The 22,385-nt window shown below is 46.1% G+C and overlaps 1 protein-coding gene across 12 annotated transcripts in view; it reads right to left on the bottom strand.

Moving 5' to 3' along the window:
- The window catches only part of TENM2 (teneurin transmembrane protein 2), a 1,274,635-nt gene that overhangs the window by 17,831 nt on the left and 1,234,419 nt on the right, over positions 1-22,385 (bottom strand). For all 12 annotated transcript variants that reach the window (XM_064376511.1, XM_012461093.3, XM_064376512.1 and 9 more), the window contains 3 exons: positions 20,887-21,122; positions 3,907-4,203; positions 261-1,875 (listed from right to left, as the gene is read on the bottom strand). In XM_064376511.1, the coding sequence (XP_064232581.1) occupies positions 261-1,875; positions 3,907-4,203; positions 20,887-21,122 (2,148 nt within the window). The remainder of the gene's footprint in view (positions 1-260; positions 1,876-3,906; positions 4,204-20,886; positions 21,123-22,385) is intronic.

The raw sequence follows: 22,385 nt of genomic DNA, 5'->3' as shown, positions 1-22,385 counted from the left end.
GGGGTAGGAAGGGCTCTTATAAAGTTATTTCAACTGACTGGACTTGAAAGTGGTTGGGACGTCTTTAAACAGCCCTCATAACTGCTCTGCACTGCCGTCTCTGCTTTTCTAGACTCAGTACTGCTGCCAGTTGCACTGCCTGGGCTGTACAGCCCACAGGCTTCTCCTACCTTCAGATGGGAGATCTTCCTCCCAATTTCCCTCCAGCAACAACCACCCTGCAGGGAGCCACCGCCCACCCTTGGTGGCAGAATCCTCACCTGTCACGTAGTTCTTCAAATCTAGCTCACTGCTGAGAGGATTGTTGCTCTTGAACATATACAGGTTAAAGGGGGCCGGCTCCTTGCCCACATTTTTCCACATGGTATAGTCTGGAGAGGTCCATCGTCCTGCCAGCACATCATAATCACGCTGCGTGAAGTGGACCAGCTTGGTCAGGGGGTCATAGAGTCCCCCGTGGAAGCCAATGACCATCTGGAAGTCGGGGTTGGAGTCATAATAAATCTCCCCATAGGCCGTGTACTGCAGCTGTTTGATCATGAGGCCGTTGATGCTGAACACAGCCAGGGGAGTCCCTGTGTTATCAGAGGCAACGTAGTACTCCTCCCCACTGCTGCTCTCCATGGCAAAGAGGTGGCCCTGGAGGTCGTAGTACAGCGAGGTAATCTCCGAGTTGGAGTGATTGTAGACGTGGGTGATGCGTGTCGGGTTGTGGAGGTCAGAGTAGAAATACTGCAGGTGGTGGCCCAGGTTGGTCTTGTAGGAAGCCCGCCGTCCCACGCCATCATAGCGGTACTGGACACTCCACCCGCTGGCCTTGTTGTAGGCTCTCGTTAGGAGCCCCTTGGAATTGTATTCGAAGATGTCAGACCCTCTCTGGCACAGATAGCCATCGTCGTCAATTTTGTACTGTACATCCCCGAGTCTGGTTATCCGATCCCGGAGGTCATAGCGCAAGGGCATGAGGCGCACACTGTTCCCTGGGTTCAGTAAGTGGAGGTTCCCGTTGAGGTCATAGCTGTAGCGCCAGGTTGGGCGGTCATTGACGGCCACGCTTTGGAGCTGCCCGTCTCCGTCGTAGTCATAGGTGTACTTTGTGGTGTTGGCGTAGGGCCCCAGTTTTAGCTCCCTCTTGATCACCCTGCCCATGCTGTCATATTGCACCGTCATCCAGTACATGAGGGACCGGAACATCTCATACTGCACCTCCTTGATCCGCCCGTGGGTGTCGAAGTGTTTGCTGAGGGTCATCACAGCAGTGGTGATGATCTGGTTGATGTCATAGTAGATGACTCCAAACTTACCAAAATGTTCCACCTTGCCAGAAATCTCATCATAGCGGTAGAGGTCCACGGGGAGGGGAGTCTCACTTATGACGGGCTTGATGCTTGCGATGCGGAAGCTGTTGTCGTGATAGGTGTAGTCAAACCTGGCGTTGACCATGCCTTCCTCGGAGAACCTGTAGATCTGCTTGTCCACCAGGGGGCCAATCTTCCGGTACCTGATGGTGCAGGAGAAGCCCCCGCTTTGGAGGTTGACCATCTTCAAGACACCCGTGGTCTCGTCATACCCGAAGGTGACGGCGGTACTGTCATAGACAATCTCTGATAACTTGGAGAGTTTCCCATACTTGTAGAACACCTGGCGTCCGGTGCCCAGAAAGGAGGTCTTCAGGATGCGGCCGTCATCACTGTAGTCGAAGATGACCGAAGCGTTGCTTTCAGGCGGGTTGTAAATGTTGCGGATGTAGCCAATGGAGGTGTGTGTGGACATGCTGTGCCGGGCCACGCTGGGCATGGTGACGGCAAGGAGGCGGTCGGAGGAGTCATACTCAAATATATACTGACGTTGGCTCTGAAGCAGGAGGACCATGGACTGCAGAAAGGAAAGGGGAACAGAACATATCAGTTGGCTTTTGAGGACCAAGCATTCAAACAGACAGAATTTCGTCCATTTCCCCAAACGTCAACTCAAAAGTCGTGAAGAATAGGCAGTCTAGACCAGATTAAATAGATTCATTTCATTGGACATGCCAATTCTGATGGACCATGGTGGTTGCCTAGACCAGTGCTTCCCAAATTAAATGTTCATGCAACATATTCAGGATCTTGTAAAAAGGCAGAGTCTAATTTGGTAGATCTGGGGTGGGGCCTGAGAATCTGCATTTTGTAACAAGCTCTCTGCAAATGCCGATGTTTCTTGGACCATCCTTTAAGTATTGAAGGCTGGACAGCTGAAGTGAGAGGCATGAGGTATATCTCCAACAACAAGGAACCCCAAGATTGCTTAGAAATGACTGCCACTCGGCCCAGCAGGGCAGATGTGTGACACACATACCCTGATTAAATCTAAGAAAGAGAAAACACATCCTGCATTTTTTTTTTTTCAAGACAGAGTCTCACTCCATCACCCATGCTGGAGTACAGTGGTGCAACCTTAGCTAACTGTAACCTACTCCATCTCCCAGGTTCAAGCTGTCTCAGCCTCCCAAGTAGCTGGAATTATAGGCATGTACCACCAGGCCAGCTAATTTTTGTATTTTTTTTTTTTTTGAGATGGACCCTCACTCTGTTGCCTAGGCTGGAGTGCAGTGGTGCGATCTTGGCTCACTGCAACCTCCGCCTCCTGGTTTCAAGCGATTCTCCTGCCTCAGTCTCCTCCTGGGTAGCTGGGATTATAGGCGTGCACCACCATGCCTGGCTGTTTTTTTTTTTTTTTTTGTATTTTTAGTAGAGACAGTGTTTCACCATGTTGGTCAGACTGGTCTCGAGTTCCTGACCTTGTGATCTGCCTGCCTCTACCTCCAAAAGTGCTGGGATTACAGGTGTGAGCCACTGTGCCCAGCTAATGTTTGTATTTTTAGTAGAGATGGGGTTTCACCATGTTGGCCAGGCTGGTCTTGAACTTCTGACCTCAAGTGATCAGCCCGCCTTGGCCTCCCAAAGTGCTGGGATTACAAGTGTGAGCCATCGTGCCCAGCCACATCCTGCATTTTGAAGCTACTGCAAAGATGAAATAACCCAGAATCACTGATTCTTTGGGGAAAAAAATGACTTCAATTAGAGGCAATTGAGAGATTCCTGCCTCCCCTGGTTAATCCTTCCTGTATTTTAGGCATAACGAGAACAGCATTCAGGAAGGGCCAAGGGGACAGCTGTTCTGTCTTGCAGAGGGGTAACAGCTTTGTCTGCAAGTCACAGCTGTAATGAGTTGGTGAGAAAGGAAAAAAATGGACCTGCACCAAGGGGAGTCCAGGTGAGAGGCTCAGGCTGAGCAAGCCCCTGTCTAATGACTAAATGGCCAGGGCAGGCTTCAAAAGTCTTGACACGTGCCCAGAGGGACCTTTTTTTTTTCCTACTGCCACTCCAACCTGACCTTTTTCCTGCACGAAGACCTGAATGTGGCACTTTCAGACACAGGGAATCATGTAGAGAGAATTCACTGGCTGTTTCAGCCAACAGGGCAAGCAGGAGAAGGTTGTTCTGTGTGCTTGAATTTTAGGAAAAATTCCCCATCCTGATGGCTTAATTTAGGGCAAGGCAGAAATCAATCACTGCATTTCCAATTCATAAGTAATGATGAGCCGCTCTGCCAGCGGGATGATTCTGTCCGCTTCAACAGCACTTTTTTCTCTTTTGGAATAAAATCAGACAATCCGTCCTTTTTGCCATTACTGAGTGTCTAGCACCCCCACCCCAATGGTAATAGTGCTGAGCTATGAATAACATTTGCCTTCAGATTTTCTTCCTCCCTGTGAGGGTAGGGAGCAGGAGGGAAGTCCTTGCAGAGTCTTAGTAAAGATGTTAAGATGTCTCATGGCAAAGCGTATCAGGCTAGCTTCCAAGAGCAGCAGGAATCACAGAAATAACAGACAGCCCTTGCTGTCAGGGCAGCCTGTTCACCTACCTTGTCGAGGTAGGAGTAGCTCCACACCTTCCCGTCGGCGAACATGCGGGACACGATGCGGCCTTGCTTGTCAATGTCTGTCCTCTCGCTCATGGCCCCACGCTGAAGGCCAGCGAGGCGCCCGTTGAAGAAGTACGACACGTTGACGGCCGCCAGCCCGCTGCTGGGGAGCCAGAGGAAGGGGCGGCCCACCTGGTCGTAAATGATCCTCAGGGTGAACTTCCGGTGGTCATCATAGATCTTTTCAGTCCGAATATTTCGATCATAGTCGATGGACAAGAGATTTCTCCCATGGACCTAGGAAAACACAACAGGCCAGGTTTGAAAGGCATCACCCAGGCATGCTGGCTCAGGCTTCTGTGGAGGACGTGGCTGGGAGGGCTAGGGCCCAAGTGGGCATTGGAGAAAGAAATAACCCCAAAGTTATTTAGAGTAGTGCTTTCTAAACTTCTTATGATTGCACAGACAGAAAATTGTAATATTGGCCTGGTGCAGTGGCTCACGCCTGTAATCCTAGCACTTTGGGAGGCCGAGGCCAGCCTGGCCAATATGGTGAAATCCTGTCTCTACTAAAAATACAAAAATTAGCCAGGTGTGGTGGCAGGTGCCTGTAATCCTAGCTACTCAGGAGGCTGAGGCAGGAGAATCACTTGAACCCGGGAGGCAGAGGTTGCAGTGAGCCAAGATTATGCCATTGCACTCCAGCCTGGGCGACAAAAGCAAGAATCTGTCTCAGAAAAAAAAAAGAAAAAAAAGAAAAAAAGAAAATGGTAATATTTGGCCGGGCATGGTGGCTTATGCCTGTAATCCCAGCACTTGGGGGGGGCCGAGGTGGGTGGTATCACCTGAGGTCAGGAGTTTGAGAGCAGCCTGGCCAACATTGTGTAACCCTATCTCTACTAAAAACATAAAAATTAGACGGGCGTGGTGGCACGCGCCTATAGTTCCAGCTCTTGAGGAGGCTGAGGCAGGAGAATTGCCTAAACTCGGGAGTTAGAGACGGCAGTGATCTGAAATTGTGCCACTGCATTCCAGGCTGGGTGTCTGAGTGAGACTCTGTCTCAAAAAAAAAAAAAAAAGAAAGAAAGAAAAAGAAAAAGGTAATATTTGTATGGTGCAATAGAATATAAAAATAAGGCAGCTTATGGTCAGAGACAACTGACCTGTGCATGGTTGTGATGGACAGTTGGGTAGGCTGTGCACTGCACAATTACAAAGGGTACCATGGCATTGTAGAAAGTGTAAATGGTGAAAATTGTGCAGTGTGCAAATTATACAGCCATATACAATAGACCTGAACCCTGGAGTTTTGACTGGGTTGCCTGGCCACCTTGAGGGCAAGAGAGTTTGTATATTTGAACACCTGTAACTCTTTTTGGCACATCATCAGCTGAGAAGCTAACGATCTTTAAGAACAGCTGCCATGGATTCTTATGAAAGCTTAAATAAAGATACCTAGAAGAGTGGAGAACAGGGCTTAGAAATCCATATTTCACAAAGGTCTGGGAATATGAAGCCTCATTTCTATGTGAACGTCTTTCCTTCTAATATCTAGAGAAAAATCTTGTCACTGTCAGAATGCAAGACATCAGTGGGGAGACCTTAGCAGGGCTGGGGGAATCCAACAAAGGGAAGAACTGATTTACTTAGATTTGAAAGACATAATTTAATATTTATTTAGAAGGATCTGATCAGAGAAGAAAGCCCATCCCAGAAGGCAGAGCTGGGAGACTAGACTCTGGTGAGGGGCAAAGGAGAGGGACTCCTGAGATTCAGCTAGCCCTCAGTGGATGGTTGGAAGTGAATGAAATGAACCAGACTCAGCCCAGACTCTCACAACTTCACTGACTGCAAATCCAGCCATCCCTGGGGTGGCTGCTGAAGGCAAGGGATGATGTAAACAGGCAGAAGGAAGAGACTTGAGAGCTGTCTGGTACCTCCCCACTTTACCCTAATAATTCAACAGCACTTACTGACAATAATGATGATGGTGATGGTGATGGTGATGATGATAGTAATGATAATTTTTTTTTTTTGAGACGGAGTCTCACTCTGTTGCCCAGGCTGGAATGCAGTGGCGCGATCTTGGCTCACTGCAATCTCCACTTCCTGGGTTCAAGCGGTTCTCCTACCTCAGCCTCCCAAGTAGCTGAAATTACAGGCATGAGTCACCACATCCGGCTAATTTTTGTGTTTTTAGTACAGACGAGGTTTCGCCGTATTAGCCAGGCTGATCTTGAACTCCTGACCTCAGGTGATCCACCCGCCTTGGCCTCCCAAAGTGCTGGGATTACAGGCGTGAGCCACCAATAACTTTAATATATGCTGAGGACTAATACATACAGGCATCATGTTACGCATTTTTGCATCTATTGTAAGACCATTTGACAAATGAAGAAATAGCTTCAAACAGAGAGGCTACAACACTTGCTCAGGGTTACACAGCAGTGAAGTGGTGGGGTTGGTCTGGAATGTAGGCCTTCAGACTTCAACCAGTTAACCTCTTACACATTTCACCAGCTTTACTGCTCTCTGTATTGTATATCCAATGAGTGCCCTGAAATGTGTCAGATGACGAAGAGACTGTGAAGCATTTTCACAGCTCTTGAAAGATCCACATTGCAGCTTTTGGGGAAGACAAGGAATAATTATAATACCACAGATACTTGCATTCCGAGAAACAGTATTGTGCCCAGGTAAAGAACCAGATTTTGCAGCTTCCTTTGGAGATAGGAGTGGCTAGCAAGCTGTAAGTGGTTGTTGTTGGCTGGTCTTCTGGGGAATATTCTTAAAGGAAATTGACTCAGCTGAGAGGTAGGCGACCTTTCATTCTTCCCTTTCCTCCTTTTCCTGGGTGAAATGTGTATGTGATGGCTGGAGCTCCAGCATTTACCTTGCGAATAGGAGGTGATTTTGGGGCTGCAGACCTCCAGGATGATGGCCTACCTAGAGAAAAACAGTCTAGATCTCTGTTGCTCTAGGTGTCTTCAGTGTTCATCTGAACAGCCACGGACTGCTTTCTCTAAGCTCCTTTTAAATCATAGGAAAATAATAAGCGTAAATCTTGTTTAAACCTCTGCTACTTCTAATCTCTGTTACTAGCAGTGGAAACAAATCTAAAGTGATACAAGCCCCTGATACTTTGATGGGTGCTATGCTAGGTACTTTACGTGCCTGATACCATTTTCACTCTCATGACATAGGTAGAAACCATTTTACATAAGAACAATTGAGGTCTACAGGAGTCACAAAGCTAGACAAGTGGCAGAGGTAGAATTTGAACCCAGGACTTCAGATTCCTCAAACCATTGCTGTTTCCATAAGGTCATCTCAGAGAGAGGATAGAATATTTGTCATAGGACAATTAGAAAAGAGAATGCATAGGCCAGGTGCATGTGGCTCATGCCTGTAATCCCAGCACTTTAGGAGGCTGAGGTGGGCGGATCACCTGAGGTTAGGAGTTTGAGACCAGCCTGGCCAACATGGTGAAACCCTGTCTGTACTAAAAAAAAAAAAAATTAGCCAACCGTGGTGGTGTGTGCCTGTAATCCCAGCTACTCAAAAGAGTGAGGCAGGATAACTGCTTGAACCCTGGGAGGTGGAGGTTGCAGTGAGCTGAGACCGTGCCACTCCACTCCAGCCTGGCGGACAGAGTGAGACTCTGTTTCAAAAAAAAAAAAAAAAAGACATAAAGAAAAAGAAAAGAGAATGCATCAAAGCATGGGGAGAGGAATAAAGGTGGTGAATTCTTGGGATTATAAGGAACCCTAATTTCAAGTGGAAGAGTCCTATCAACAAACTTGCAGCAATTGGGAAGAACAGTCAAGAAGGCAAAGGCTGAGTAGTGGGATTTTTTAAAAACAGGTCCAAAAGTTAATGTCGTCTGAATTATTGAGAATTGGAGTCATCATTCTCAGAGCAAAACACACAGTGTGGGTCAGAAAGATAGATCATCTCCTCTGCCAGTAGAAGCTTGGTCACATTGGGTTGCTTTATCCGGGACAACTACGGAAGGCCACCATCATTCTTAAACCTATGGGTTTCAGATTTTGGTTCAAGACCACTCCACCGTTTTGTTAGGCAGAATGAATGATGCGGCGACAATGAGGGAGGCTTTTCAGGGTTTTTGGAGGCAACTGCTGGGGACTTCCCATCATGCCTATTTATTTCCATCCCCTTGGCCATCCTTATGTTATCCTCCTTCCCTTTCCTTATTTTTTTCCTTTTTGCTCGTATCATAGGGCCCCAGTGCATTTATTAATTATTGAACATTGAATGTCAGCTAATGCCAGGCTTGGTGTCTGCTCTGGTACACAAGGAGGAAAAACCACGGCAATAGCAACACGTTGAGCACTTACACAGGCTTAGTGTTGTTCTCAGCACTGCCCCTGTTTCATCTAATTTATACATCAGCACTCTCAGGCAAGCACTGTTATCATCCCCATTTTACACACACGGTGTAGATGGGCTTAAGTGACTTGTGAAGTTTAGATAAATACTAAGTGGTAGAGCCAGGATCCCCACACAGAGCTTGCTGTCTTAACTTCCAGGTTGTGTACCTCTAGGACTGAGGGGTGTTGGACCAGGGGCTTTTTATCAAGCGTGCAATTCTAAACCACCTGGGAAGCTCTCTTAAAGCACTGCTGCTCGGCTGACTCCACACCTGCTGACTCAGCTCCTCAGGGAACAGGGGCTTGGGGCTTTTTGAGTTTGGTTTTTTTTTTTTTTTTTTTTTTTTTTTTTGAGACGAAGTTTTGCTCTTGTTACCCAGGCTGGAGTGCAATGGCGTGATCTCGGCTCACCGCAACCTCCACCTCCTAGGTTCAAGCAATTCTCCTGCCTCAGCCTTCTGAGTAGCTGGGACTACAGGTGCGCGCCACCATGCCCAGCTAATTTTTGTATTTTTAGTAGAGACGGGGTTTCACCATGTTGACCAGGATGGTCTCGATCTCTTGACCTCGTGATCCACCTGCCTCGGCCTCCCAAAGTGCTGGGATTATAGGCGTAAGCCACCGCGCCCGGCGAGTTTTTTTTTTTTTTTTTTCCTTTGAGACAGAGTCCCACTCTGCATCCAGGCTGGAGTGCGGTGGCGCAATCTCAGCTCACTGCAACCTCTGCTTCCCAGGTTCAAGTGATTCTCATGTCTCTGCCTCCAGAGTAGCTGGGACTACAGATGTGCACCACCATGCCCAGCTGATTTTTGTATTTTTTAAGTAGAGACCATATTGGCTAGGCTGGTCTCAAACTCCTGACCACAAGTTATCTGCCTGCCTTGGTCTCTCAAAGTGCTAGGATTACAGGCATGAGTCACTGGGCCCAGCTGGGGCTTGTTAATTTTTTTTGTTTTTGTTTGGAGACGGAGTCTCGCTCTGTCTCCCAGGCTGGAGTATAGTGGCGCGATTTTGGCTCACTGCAACCTTTGCCTCCTGGGTTCAAGTGATTCTTCTGCCTCGGCCTCCTGAGTAGCTGGGACTACAGGTGCATGCCACCACGCCCAGGTAGTTGTTTGTATTTTTAGTAAAGATGGGGTTTCACCTTGTTAGCCAGGATGGTCACCATCTCCTGATCTTGTGATCCGCCTGCCTTGGCCTCCCAAAGTGCTGGGATTGCAGGTGTGAGCCACTACACCTGGCCGGCTTGTTGATTTTTCAAAGCTCCCTGGATGATTCCGATGTGTACTCTGGGTTAAAATACACTCAGTGTGATATAGGCTCTATCTTTAGTTACGTTTTGTCACATATATTACCTTTTCCTGTTGGGAAAGACCGACAGGAAAATCACATATATAACCATAATATAATCATCTGTGTGTATAGATGTATATATGTGTGCATAATATACCTAACATGTAGTCATGAGAAAGACTAACTTGTAAATAATATATGTGAATACAACTGTTTTAATAACAATGACATTAGTGTGTGACGGTGCTTAGGTTACAGAAAGAACCCTGAATATTCCTGATCTCGTAAGCTAAGCAAGGTTGGGCCTGCTTAGTGCTTGGATGGGATTACAGAAGGAACTAAGTCCTAGGTAAACAAAGAAGAGGGGTCCCTAAACTCTGACTGACACCCTGGGATTTGCTGTTGTTACTTAGAACTGAGAGGCCTCTAACCATTGACCAGGTGCACCAACCATAAAGAAATAATGATAGGTGCTAGCCATTAGCCATGGATAACTTAGGGTGGGTTTTTGCTTGCAAATTTGCCATGTCCCTGGGACAATGGGATTTTTTGATAGCACTGGTTTGAGTTAACTTTGAAATGTGAAAATTTCTATTAAAATGCCCAATCCTTCTAATAATTAAATCTGAAAAATTCACTGGAAGGTGAGCCAAGGAGTTCAGGCCAATTGTGTAATCTAATCAAATTTCTTTAATTATGAGGGTGCCGTTTATAAAAGGGGGTGCCCCAGCTGTGGGTGCGAGACGCTGGAGGGTCCAACAGGCATGCTTGGCCCTTTGAGGATACTTGCCCCCCCAGTTTAGAGCATGTGGGAACTTTAATTTAGCTGCAATATTCTCTTATTCCGAATTAAATTACCCGGCTAGCAATATTTAAATTAACCTTGAGGCTTCCTGGAGAACATAAAAGTTATTTTGAATTATTTTCACTGCCGGGATCAGCACGATTCCCTTCCCAGTCGGCTTGGTAGGAATTCAGTCATAGAGAAACCAATTTTTAAATTAATACAATTTTGTGTTTGTAAGGAAGCCATTATTTTTAATTATCGGGCATTTTCCTCAGCCTGGCTTCCCCAGTTAATAAAACTCAGCTATTTAGCATGCTTTTTTATTTTTTTCAGAGGGCAGATTTTGGGAAGTGGTTTCCCCTGCGGAATATCCCCCCAGAATGTTTTGATCTCACCAAGCATACGCCTGTCACAAGGAAGATCATAAAAAACCTAGAGAAAAGAAACACTGTAGTCAGAATGGGCCTGCTGGGCCTATAACCGGTGACTCTGACTTAGCTCCAGGGGCAATGATGGGAGCTGGTGATTTCAGAAACGTGAGGGAGGAAATTACACTGGGCTGGATCCCCTCCAGGAGATGGAATTGTAACACAGCAGAAGAGATTTCAGTTAGACATACAGAAGAACCCTTTGCACATCCTGCTTTGAGTATGGGAAACCCTAAAAAGGATTAGCGAGGGAGGTCATGAGAGTCTCCCTGTCTGGCAACCTTTAAAAGCAGAAGTGTTTGCCTTGGAGAGTTTAGTTATTTACCTACCCAGAGGGAAAGCCTGGCCTAGAGGACATCTTCATTTCTTTCTGGGATGGTACTCTGGGATTTTATTTTATTTATTTCTTTTAAAAATTTTTTATTTATTTCTTTATTTTTTTAGAGACAGGGTCTCGCTATGTTGCCCAGGCTGGAGTGCAGTGGCTATTCACAGGCACCATCCAACTACTAATCAGCACGGGAGTTTTGACCTGCTCCGTTTCCGACCTGGGCCGGTTCACCCCTCCTTAGGCAACCTGGTGGTCCCCCACTCCTGGGAGGTCACCATATTGATGCCAAACTTAGTGTGGACACTCGATCTGCATAGTGCACTATAGCCCAGAACTCCTGGGCTCAAGCGATCCTCCCACCTCAGCCTCCCGAGTAGCTGAGACTACAGACACGCGCCACTGCGCTGGCCTTTGGGATTTTAAAAGCAGCGATCCCCAGCTCCCATGCAACAAGACTCAATGCTACATTGGGATCAGTGCTTGTGCAGACAAAACAACTTGCTATAAATGTAATATTAGCTTAAATAATGCATCATTAGAAGGGTGAGCCTTTGCAAACACATTAAATAATGTATTCCCCAAGCAAACATTATTTTTGGATGACTTGCTGTTTTGGATGGAGGTCAGGTGGAAAGGTGGGAAGACCCGAGGCTGAGTTGTGGTTTTGACACTAATCGGTGTCACTGATTAGCTTTGCCATACCAAAACCATACCTTCGCCATTCATGTGTCAGTTTCTTGTCTGTAATGGCCTGTGAACTGGTGAGTTGGGACTTTATCTTTTTTTTCTTAGTGTCTCTATTTTGTTTTGAAAAGTGCTTGGTGCTCAGTGAACATTAGTGAGTAAGTAGACTGAATCAGACTGGGTACAACAACCCTGCTAACTCTGATGATGTGATGAACATGGAAAACCAAAAATAGAAAATATGATTAGGCTGGAGGTGGTGGCTCATGCCTGTAATCCCAGTACTTTGAGAGGCTGAGGCGGGCGGATCGCCTGAGGTCAGGAGTTCAAGACCAGCCTGGCCAACATGGTGAAACCCCGTCTTTACTTAAAAAATAGAAAAATTAGCTGGGCATAGTGGTGCAGGCCTGTAGTCCCAGCTATTCAGGAGGCTGAGGCAGGAGAATGGCTTGAACCCAGGAGGTAGAGGTTGCAGTGATCCGAGATTGTGCCACTGCACTCCAGCCTGGGTGACACAGCAAGACTCTATCTCAAAAAAAAAAAAAGAAAAAGGAAAATATGATTAGGACATCTGTGGTCTCCAAATATCTGAAAAGCTTAGTCATTCTGGAAGGCCTCTGGGACCTGGAATTCATAGGCAGAGGTGGGAGGGAGCGGATTTTCATTAGGTCAATGGAAAATTCCATTCATTGATTCCTTCATTCAATATTTACTGGGCACCTACTATGTGTTTGTTACCGGGACTATCAATTAAGATAGAGCAAGACAGTTATGGCCCCTGCCCTAGTGGAACTTACAAGCCAGAAGGGGATAAAGACAGGTTGAGCCAACAACAAAAAACATTTTTAGTGTGGTAATGGCCGTAGACATAGGGAAGGAGCACTGTGGCAATGAGAAGGACATGGAGCCAGAGCTGGGGCTGACCAGGATGGTTTCCCGGAGAAAGTGCTGCTTGGTGGGCGCCTGAGTATGAGTACGGCTTGGACAGTGAGGGTGGGAGAAAAGCCAGGGAGAATATTCCAGAAGGGGAGGGTCAGCAAATGAAAGCTCAGGGGATGAGCAAGGGCCCTGCACAGGCAGAGGATGGCTGTTTTCATGTGGTGCTGTGAGGATTCTAGTGGAGGTGGGTGGTCCATTGATAGGGATGTAGTGAGAAGGGGCGGGGGATGTCCGTTACAGAGGCTCAGCCCAGACGACCAGAATAGGCAACTCTTGTTATCCTTTGACCTGAACTTCCAGAAGTCAGGAATGTTGTATATTTCCTAGTGTCCAAGAAGGAGGCTCCTGATGAGGGCTCATTAGCATGTACCGGGTGGACAATCTGCGGAAGACTTCGGTATTTCTAAGATCCTTAAAAGGGTCAATAAGATAAAGCTCTACCCCTTGACCTTACCCTCAGCTGGTTTACTCCAGCCACACTGGAGCTCTCCTTCTGTTCAGGATACAGGCAACAGTCTCTTCTGCCTCAGGGCCTTTTGCACATGCTAGGGCTTTGGCATAGAGGCTTTTTACCCCACTTCATGTCTGGGAAATTCCTACCTACTCTTCATTCAGTTCTCAATTCAAATGCCATTTTTTCAGAGATGCCTTAACCTATATCATATATTCCGTATTATCCCTGCCCTACATTTTTGCAAAGCACCCATCACAATTGCTTTTTCTTTTTTCTTTGAGGTGGAGTCTCTCACTGTCACCTAGGCTGGAGTGCAGTAGTGTGTGATCTCAGCTCACTGCAACCTCTGTCTCCCAGGTTCAAGTGATTCTATTGCCTCAGCCTCCCGAGTAGCTGGGATTACAGGCGCCTGCCACCACGACTGGCTAATTTTTGTATTTTTAGTAGAGACGGGGTTTTGCCATGTTGACCAGGCTGGTCTGAAACTCCTGACTTCGGGTGATCTGCCTGTCTTGGCCTCCCAAAGTGCTGGGATTACAGGCACGAGCCACTGCGCCCGGCTCACAATTTCTATATGTTGTTTGCACATTTATTTGATTATCATTCATTTCTCTTTGCTAAGGTGTGAGAGCTTAAGGCATAAGCTCCATTAGGGTCTTTACACTTTTCCACATCATCATACAAAACAGGAGTCATCCAAAAGTAATGTTTGCTTGGGGAATACATTATTTAATGTGTTTGCAGAGGCTTGCCCTTCTAATTATGTGTTATTTAAGCTAATATTAAATTTATCGCAAGTAATTTTTTTTTTTTTTTTTGAGACAGTTTTGCTCTTGTTGCCCAGGCTGGAGTGCAATGGTGCAATCTCGGCTCACTGCAAACTCTGCCTCCCGGGTTCAAGCGATTCTCTTGCCTCAGCCCCTAAGTAGCTGGGAATACAGGCATGTGCCACTACGCCTGGCTAATTTTGTATTTTTAGTAGAGATGGGGGTTTCTCCATGTTGGTCAGGCTGGTCTTGAACTCCCGGCCTCAGGTGATCCGTCCGCCTCAGTCTCCCAAAGTGCTGGGATTACAGGTGTGAGCCACTGCGCCCAGCTCATTTATCACAAGTTCTGCTTGCATGAGCGCTGCTCACCATGTAAGGTGTAATCTTTTGTTCACCAGTGTACACTCAGTACTTAGCATAGTGCCAAGAACACAGGAGGTGTTTGAAATATAAAATATTAGTCAAGTGAGGAATGAATGCATTGTGGCAGGAAGGAGCTGTTAAAATTCAGGCTTTCATAATGACTTGTGTGTGTTAACAGACCTGCTTGAGTGGGTTCCATGCAGAACTGAGTTCATGTGTGTGTGTTCACATGCATATAGGCACGCCCATCCCCCACCTCACTTCTCTGTCACTGTGATTTGCCACATAAGTAAAAGTAACACATGCCAACACGTAATTGCAATGTCATATTAATTATATGGGAGCCAAAACAAAATTACTAACTCCCACTTCTTCTTGGAATACTAATAACACTAATACCAATATCACGATGGAAGATTATCTTGGAAGCAATTTTTCTTTTGTTCTGCTACCTACACATGTAGCTGTTTCTTGCTTCTTCAATCTCTATGTAAATCATAATCAGGAAGAAATATCCTGGAGCGTGGTTATACGCTTTCCTTTTCAAAGAGAACCATCCTGCACAAAATCCAAAGTTTTAAATCTTAATAGAAGGGGTTGATTTTAGTCCTCTCTTCCAAAAGCCTAGAAATAAGGCTTGTTGGGGTGGGAGGCAATAGTGCCTCAAGAGAGCCTCAGGGCCAGGAGTTTCGCCTTATGATTAGACTTGGGAGGGATGGAGGATGTAGAATGTATGTGGGATATTTTTATTTTAACCTTATATCTCTTTCTTTCTTTTTTGGGTATAGCGTCTTTTTTCTCTAGGGCTTCCCTGTCTAGGTGCTTTTACTGAGATGTCTATTACAAGATGCAGGGATGTCATGTGACCTGTGCCTGCCTGGCTCATCACTGATCCCCATCTCCCTGACCAGTGATTGGCCCAGGAATGTGAACTCCCTCTGCCGGGTCAATCCTTCTTCCATAAGATATTTTATGAAAAATACAAATGCTGGGAGAGATCCCTTCCTTTTTCTTCTGGGTTCACTTAGCTGTGATGTTGTAAACCTAGAGACAATTTTGGCTAAGTGTGGCTGAACTGCCCCTGCCCCACCTCTCCACAATGCAAAGAGGACAGCAGTCTCCTATAGGAGAAAATTAGGTTAATTGTTGAGAGAGAAACACTGCCATAGGCTGGAAGTGGGCTGTGAGAAAGTGAGAGAGAGAGAGAGAGAGAGAGAGAGAGAGAGAGAGAGAGATAGGTGTCCATCTGATATGGTTTGGCTGTGTCCCCACCCAAATCTTGATTTGAATTGTGTCTCCCAACATTCTCATGTGTTGTGTGAGGGACCCAGGGGGAGGTAATTGAATCATGGGGGACTGATCTTTCCCGTGCTATTCTCGTGATAGTGAATAGGTCTCATGAGAGCTGATGAGTTTATCAGGGGTTTCTGCTTTTGCTTCTTCCTCGTTTTCTCTTGATGCCATCATGTAAGAAGTGCATTTCGCCTCCCACCATGATTCTGAGGCCTCCCCAGCCATGTGGAACTGTAAGTCCAATTAAATCTCCTTTTCTTCCCAGTCTCGGGTGTGTCTTTATCAGCAGCGTGAAAACAGATGAGTACACCATCTGATGGCATCTTGGAGTCTCTAAGGCCAGCTTCTCCCTTGTGGTGGCCGTGTTAGGTGAGACAGCGCCTGCCCTTTGGTGTTAAGTTAGTTTGAATGCACTTCCTGTCTCTTGTGGTGGAAAGATTCCAGACAGACACAGGGGCAATGTGTTTATGAATTTATGCCCGCTTTGGTGGGGGAACATTTACACATTAAGAAGGAGCCTATAGAAGGCACAGTTATCACATCTTTCTTTGTCACCTGTTGTCTGTGTACCCACCACGTGGCACTTGTCACCAGGGATACAGGGGCAATCTGGTCCCTGCACTCATGGAGCTGACAGATTTCACGATGTTTTTGCAAGTCCAGAGTGAGTGAAGAAAGGAGTGGAGGGCAGTGAGGGAGGAGGGGGAAGACTCTTTCAAAGGAGATTCTTTGAGGAGTCCTTGGGAGGTACAATGAAAATCTTCCCTGCACTGAGTTTACGCAGAAATGAAGGGACTAACAGTCCATTACGAAGCTTTTGGTTAAAGGAGGTGGTCCTGATCTATCCATATGCAATCATCTTACATTTCCCCAGCCTGTAAGGAAGAGCCACTGTCTCTTTCCTCTGCTAAGAGGTGCCTCTGTCCGGAGGACTGTGGGAAGAAAGGGTACCTAGGTGAGTTGGAATTTCACGAGGCACTGTTCTATCGTGAAGGCTTCACTGAGATTTTTGGTCTTTTCTAAATTCCAGGAATGTTCAGAGCCTTGGGCCCTCACACCCCTCAGCTGACCAGGCTCCCAAGAGCTTGCCAGTCCCGGGGAAGGTCAGGCCATTTGCTTCATGCATGATACCCACACATTCTCCCCAAATTCCCTGCTCTCCACAGGGGGAGCAGTGATTACATGGTGCTGGTTAAATGGCTGCATTTCAAAGTTCATTCAGTTTCTTCCCCATTCCAAGAGGCAGGGCTGGGACCAGCAGAATCTCACATCTCGAGCTTGGGTTTCAGCTCCCAGCCACTCTCCTTCACACAGCTCACAGAGTGTGGATGTCCACCCAGCCTTCCTGGTCTACATGATCACGGGGAGAGCCTGTCAAAAGGTCGGCATGACACAGCAGCCCTGCTAGTCACCCAAACCTCACGTGCTAGACATCTCTCAAATCTCTCTCCCCACTTTCTTTCCTTGCTGCTAATGATTTAGTTTCTTGTTTGGACTAATGCAGCACTCTCCTTTCTGTCCCTCTCCTCCTATCTTTTCCGCTTCTCACCTATCTTCTTCTATACCTGAGAAAGTCAGAGAGATCTTTCTTTTTTTCTGAGACAGGATCTTGCTCTGTTGCCGGGCTGGAGTACACGGCTTGATCATAACTCACTGCAGCCTCAAACTCCTTTGCTCAAGCAGTCCTCCTCCCTTAGCCTCCCAGGTAGCTAGACTACAGGTGTGGCGCTCCCATAACAGGGCCTCCCTATGTTGCACAGGCTGGTCTCCAATTCCTGGGCTCAAGGGATCCTCCTGCCTCAGCCTTCCAAAGTGCTAGGATTACAGGCATGAGCTACTGTGCCTGGCCATGCTTGGCTATTTAATTTTTTTATTACTTATTTTTATTTTTTAGATACAGGGTTTTGCTCTGTTGCCTAGGCTGGTCTTCAACTCCTAGACTAAAATAATCCTCCCACTTTGGCCTCCCAAAGTGTTGGGATTACAGACGTGAGCTACTGTGCCCAGCCTGGAGAGAGCTTTCTAAGGCTACACAACCCAGCACATCACTCTGCTAATGAAGTCCAGGTAGGAGCCCCATTGCCCTCAGGAAAAATGTCAGCCTGCCATCACGTTCCCTTCCATGTGCAGTCTCTGGCTACATCTTCTTGTTCTGCCCCACTACTGTCTGCCACACTGAATTAGGTTTCTGAAATGCCATTCCCTTTTTGGCCTCTTGGCCTTTCCATAGGCAACACTCTCTGTCCTATCACCTCTTTTCCATATCTCTGCCTGGCTGATTCTTACTACTCTTCAGAACCGATTCCAGCTCCTCCGTGAAGCCCTTCCTGATCCCTTGTCAAGCGGGAGACTTGTTCACTCTGCTGTGTGCTCACCAAGTCTTTGTTCATCATCTTCTTAGGCACTCAGAAAAGACAACATTTTCCAGGCTTCCCTATCGTTCAGTTGAGGTCCCCTGACAGTGTTCTCACCAGGGTAGGAGGAAGTGAGGCCTGCCGGGTCCAGGCCTGCTCATTAAGCCCTCGTGAATCACCCAAGCTCTCTTCCCTTGCTGCGGCAACTGCACGGGCCCTGGGCTCAAGACGGCAGGGTCTCAAGATAGAGCAACTGGAGTGAGTCCTCGTTGAGAAGAGCCACCTGACACATTTGGACTGCGATGTGTTAAGCCGATGGGATTTCAGGGTTGATTTATTACCTGACTGTGGCCTATCCTCTTCCAGCTGATACAATTAAGTGTCCCTTTCCTTGTGCTTTGGGCCTGTATTATAGCTTAAATCACACTGCTAATATTGTCGTCTCCATGAGACTGTTAGCTACTTGGCGGAATTCAGTTTTCTTTATCTCTCTAGAGTCTACTCATTCCGTGTTACTGAATGTAGCGTTGGTACCTAGTAAACATCTTTTGAATAAATGAGGACTTTGATGCCCCCATTTGACAGTGGAGCAGGGATGAAAAGACACAGCAAGACTAAGACAGAAAGATAAGAGCCCAAATTGCCATTGGCCAAGACAGCCTGCCTGCCTCATGGGGGCCAATGGGTACCTTTGGCTTAGCGGCTGCAAACTCCCTTCCATGGGCCTCATGAAACATTTGATGAAATGGCCACTCCCATGTTCCCTTAATCCACATCACACTCAACCTTTCCCTTGCACCTTCTTCCAATTGCTCTCCTGCAATTTCCAGAAGTTGCTTTTATTTCATTCACTAAACAGTTTATGAACTGAATTAAAATAAATGAGATGCAAATAAATTCCAGGCTTTCTCCCTCATTTTCAAATTACATTTTCAGTCCACTCAACCTGTTATAATCTCGTAGTGATTTTCATTTAAGAGAGCTAAATGGATATGTGATTGTTGTTACAGGAACTAACACCAGACAATTAAATGTTGAGGTGTTGATAGATAAAGCTGTGTTTTGATTTGCATAAACACGATGCCAGCAAATCTAACCCTGGCAGAAATTCAGTTATAAGACTTGCGTGCCTAACTTGGGCTAATTACCACAAGTACCATTATTAAGATTTTTAATATTCGGAGTTAGGATTATAGCCACTTTATTTTAAGGCCATATTTATCTTTATTTTGAAAACTTAGTCAAAATGCATAACTGATTTATCAGAGAAAAGGCACGATTACTACTTATAATCAACTTCTACAGTGCAGCATATCAAAAATCAATTACACCGGCCCGAAACCCAGTCATTAAGGATTTAGCTACTAATCTGATTCCATTTTTGTCCTTAGGAAGATACTGTAGTTTGCAACTTTGCAGATACCAGCTGAGGAAGAAAAACATGGGAGATTGCTGATCACCTAATGTGGAGACTTGAACTTCAGCCAGACAAAGGTGGAATCTTAGTATGGAGGGGGCTGGCTCTGCAGGGAAGTCATCTGGGCTGGCTGGATTTCAATCTAGTTACACAGCAAAAGTTATGAACAAAGCTTTGCCAATACTGAGCCTTCTACTCTCAGGAATTCCCAGGCATTTGATAAACTCCTTGATCCATTGTTTACTGACTTCCTAGTGCTTGTCTTGTTCTGCAGTTATTTTTATTTATTAGTTTACTTATCTGCCCCTCTCTTTCCCATCTCCCCCCACCCTGGAGGTAAGGTGCAGGAAGTTAGGGGCTTTGCTTTAAATGCCATTAGGTGCCTAGCACAGTGCCTGGCTCATAGCAGGTGCTCAATAAATATGTGCTGAATTTGATAAAGATTGGGATCCCCAGTATTCATTCCCCTTCCCCAGAGAAGGGTTTAGCATGATGGTAGGAACTGTTCCCTCACAGTGACAGATAAGTGACTGGAGCAGAATCCACATCTGCTGAGATGACCTGGATGATCACGGATAAGCAGGAAGCTGTGTGACATACTGGCAAGTGAGTCAGACAGAGAGAGAAACCTGGGGTCAAGTCCTGGCATTGCCCTTTCTAGCCACTGTGTCCTTGGACAGGTAATGTAGTTTCCCTGAGTCTGTGTTTTCTCATCTGAAAAATGGAGGTAGTAATAATTATCTTCATGGGACTATTGAAAAAGTTATAATAAGATAACACAAGCAAAGCATTTAACATAGGGTTTACATCATTGTAATCCTCAATAAATGTTATACATTGCTTTAAAAAAGATGTCATGTGGGGCAAGTTGCCTGTACTGGGAAAACTAGGGTTGGCTAAAACTCCCCACTGAGGTTTATTGTTACTTCCTCTTGGGAAATCTTCTCTGAACCTCTCAGGTGGAGTGACATCTCCTCTGGGATCCCATCAGACCCTACATGTACCTCTGTCTTTTCACTTAACCTGTGATTATCCTGTGTCTGCATATTTTATCAGACATGCAATTCCTTGAGCGCAAAGAAGATACTTTAAAATTTTTGTTCTTCCAGTACTTAGCAAATTACCCGGCACATAGTAGGCACAAACACCAATTCATTGGGCGAGTTGACCAGACAGTGAAATTTGAGAAGGAAGATGGCAAGTGTAAAAAGAGGACCAAAGCTGCCTCTAGTTACAGCATAATGTAAATCCCCAGAGCAGGAAATGGCCGCCGTTTTCAGTCCTAGGAAATGGAGAACGTTTTCCCCAAGGTATGAGTCCCAAAGGGAGATGGCGTCTACCTTCTGAGTGAAGAGTTTGCCTTTTCCAGGGAACAAAAAGAGTATTAGAGGCTTTGAAGCTGGGAAACTTTCTCAGCTCTGTGAGGAAAGGGTGTATCCCCTCCCACTCTGTGGTAACAGATTGGGCGGAACCACTTACCCGGAGCTTCCTGCCAAAGATGGTGACTTTGCCTTTAATCTGCTCCTTTCTTAGGCGCCACTCAATGGAGTTTAAGCCATTCTCCATAGGCAGGGAGATGTTGCAACGCCCAATGGTGGGGGTGATGGTGCCTGCCAGGACGTGGGGCTCGCTGTGGAAGCTGACACCCATCCCATTAGCATACATCACCCTCAGGGTACCGTTATTACAGAGCTGGTAGCTGTTCCGCACTTGATCTGGAAAAATGTAAGTGGGGGTGGGGATAGGGAAATGAATTATCCACTCTATTAGTCAGAAGAGAATAGAACCCTTATTTTTTTTTTAATAGGTTTCCATGGCACTTTGCAGCCATCAGTCTAAGGCTGCCTTCAATTAGCACATATACCATGTGAAGGTAAGTAGCAGAGATACTACTGATCCATGTAAGAAAAACATAATATGTGGCACTCCAGAAATAATTATGCCATGAGGTTTCCTGTACTCACTGAAGACTATTGATAGCACGTTTAAACACTTAAAGATGTCTATTGCCTACACAATTTGTGTCAATCAAATTCCCGAACCTTAATATATATATTTTAGCTTATGCAAAAAAGAAAACATGAAAGACAAATGACTTTAATTTTTTCCTCCTTTTGCCTGCAGTCTAACCCAAGGTTGCTGGTCTAGCCACAGGTCAGATCCACTGCAAATCAAAGCCCAGGATTTTCCAAGAAAATCGAGAGAAGAATCAACCTTCCCCATCCTCATGCTTTAACTGCTGACTGTGCCTGATACCACCTTCACTCAAGGGAACTCTGAAGAGACTCACATACATGAGGGAGATGGAGCCAGTGGGTGCTGATAATGTGTTTATCTTCCCCAATGGAAGCTACACGAGTCAATCAGACTTCTGACCTTTTCCTTTATGGAAAAGTTACAGGAGGGAAATGTGAATCAGAGACTCCTTTTACAGATATGCCGCTTCCTGATTGTCTGGACAAAGGAGTGGCCTGGGCTGGCCTCTGGGATGTCAGCTTTTGGGGCAGTGAGCAAGTGTGTACCTGTCACTCCTGTGACTCCAGCCATCACACAGGACAGAATCTACATCATTAATCATTTGGCAGAGCAGAAATAGAGTCATTGAAATAGGCTCCGCTGTGGGATAATAGTCCAGAAATGTCACCATTTATCTACTGAGAAGACACTTTTATCCTCTGACAACAGGCTAAACCACCGACATTATATCTTAATTAAAAGAAAAATTAATAGGCACAATTCATTTTCTGGCCAGCCCCAGCGCTTGCCCTGGACTGCAAAACAGGTCTAATAGCAACAATAAGCACAGGGTGGTCAGAGACCTTTGAGATCCCAGTCTTGGAGAGAGATTGTGAAAGCTCCAGTCCCACGGCAACCAACTCATCAACAAATGCTTAAAAGAGAGAATCAGGATGGAACAAGAAAATAGGAAATCTAGTGGTGGGCCAAGAGAATAAATGGCCTTTGTGAAGATAATTATG

The sequence above is a fragment of the Aotus nancymaae genome, unplaced genomic scaffold (genome assembly GCF_030222135.1).
Source record: "Aotus nancymaae isolate 86718 unplaced genomic scaffold, 86718_ANA_hifiasm-v0.15.2.pri h1tg000015l_0, whole genome shotgun sequence".
In the NCBI taxonomy this organism is placed as follows: domain Eukaryota; kingdom Metazoa; phylum Chordata; class Mammalia; order Primates; family Aotidae; genus Aotus; species Aotus nancymaae.
The sequence above is the reverse complement of the archived record's forward strand: the minus strand, read 5'-3'. Positions and strand labels throughout refer to the sequence as shown.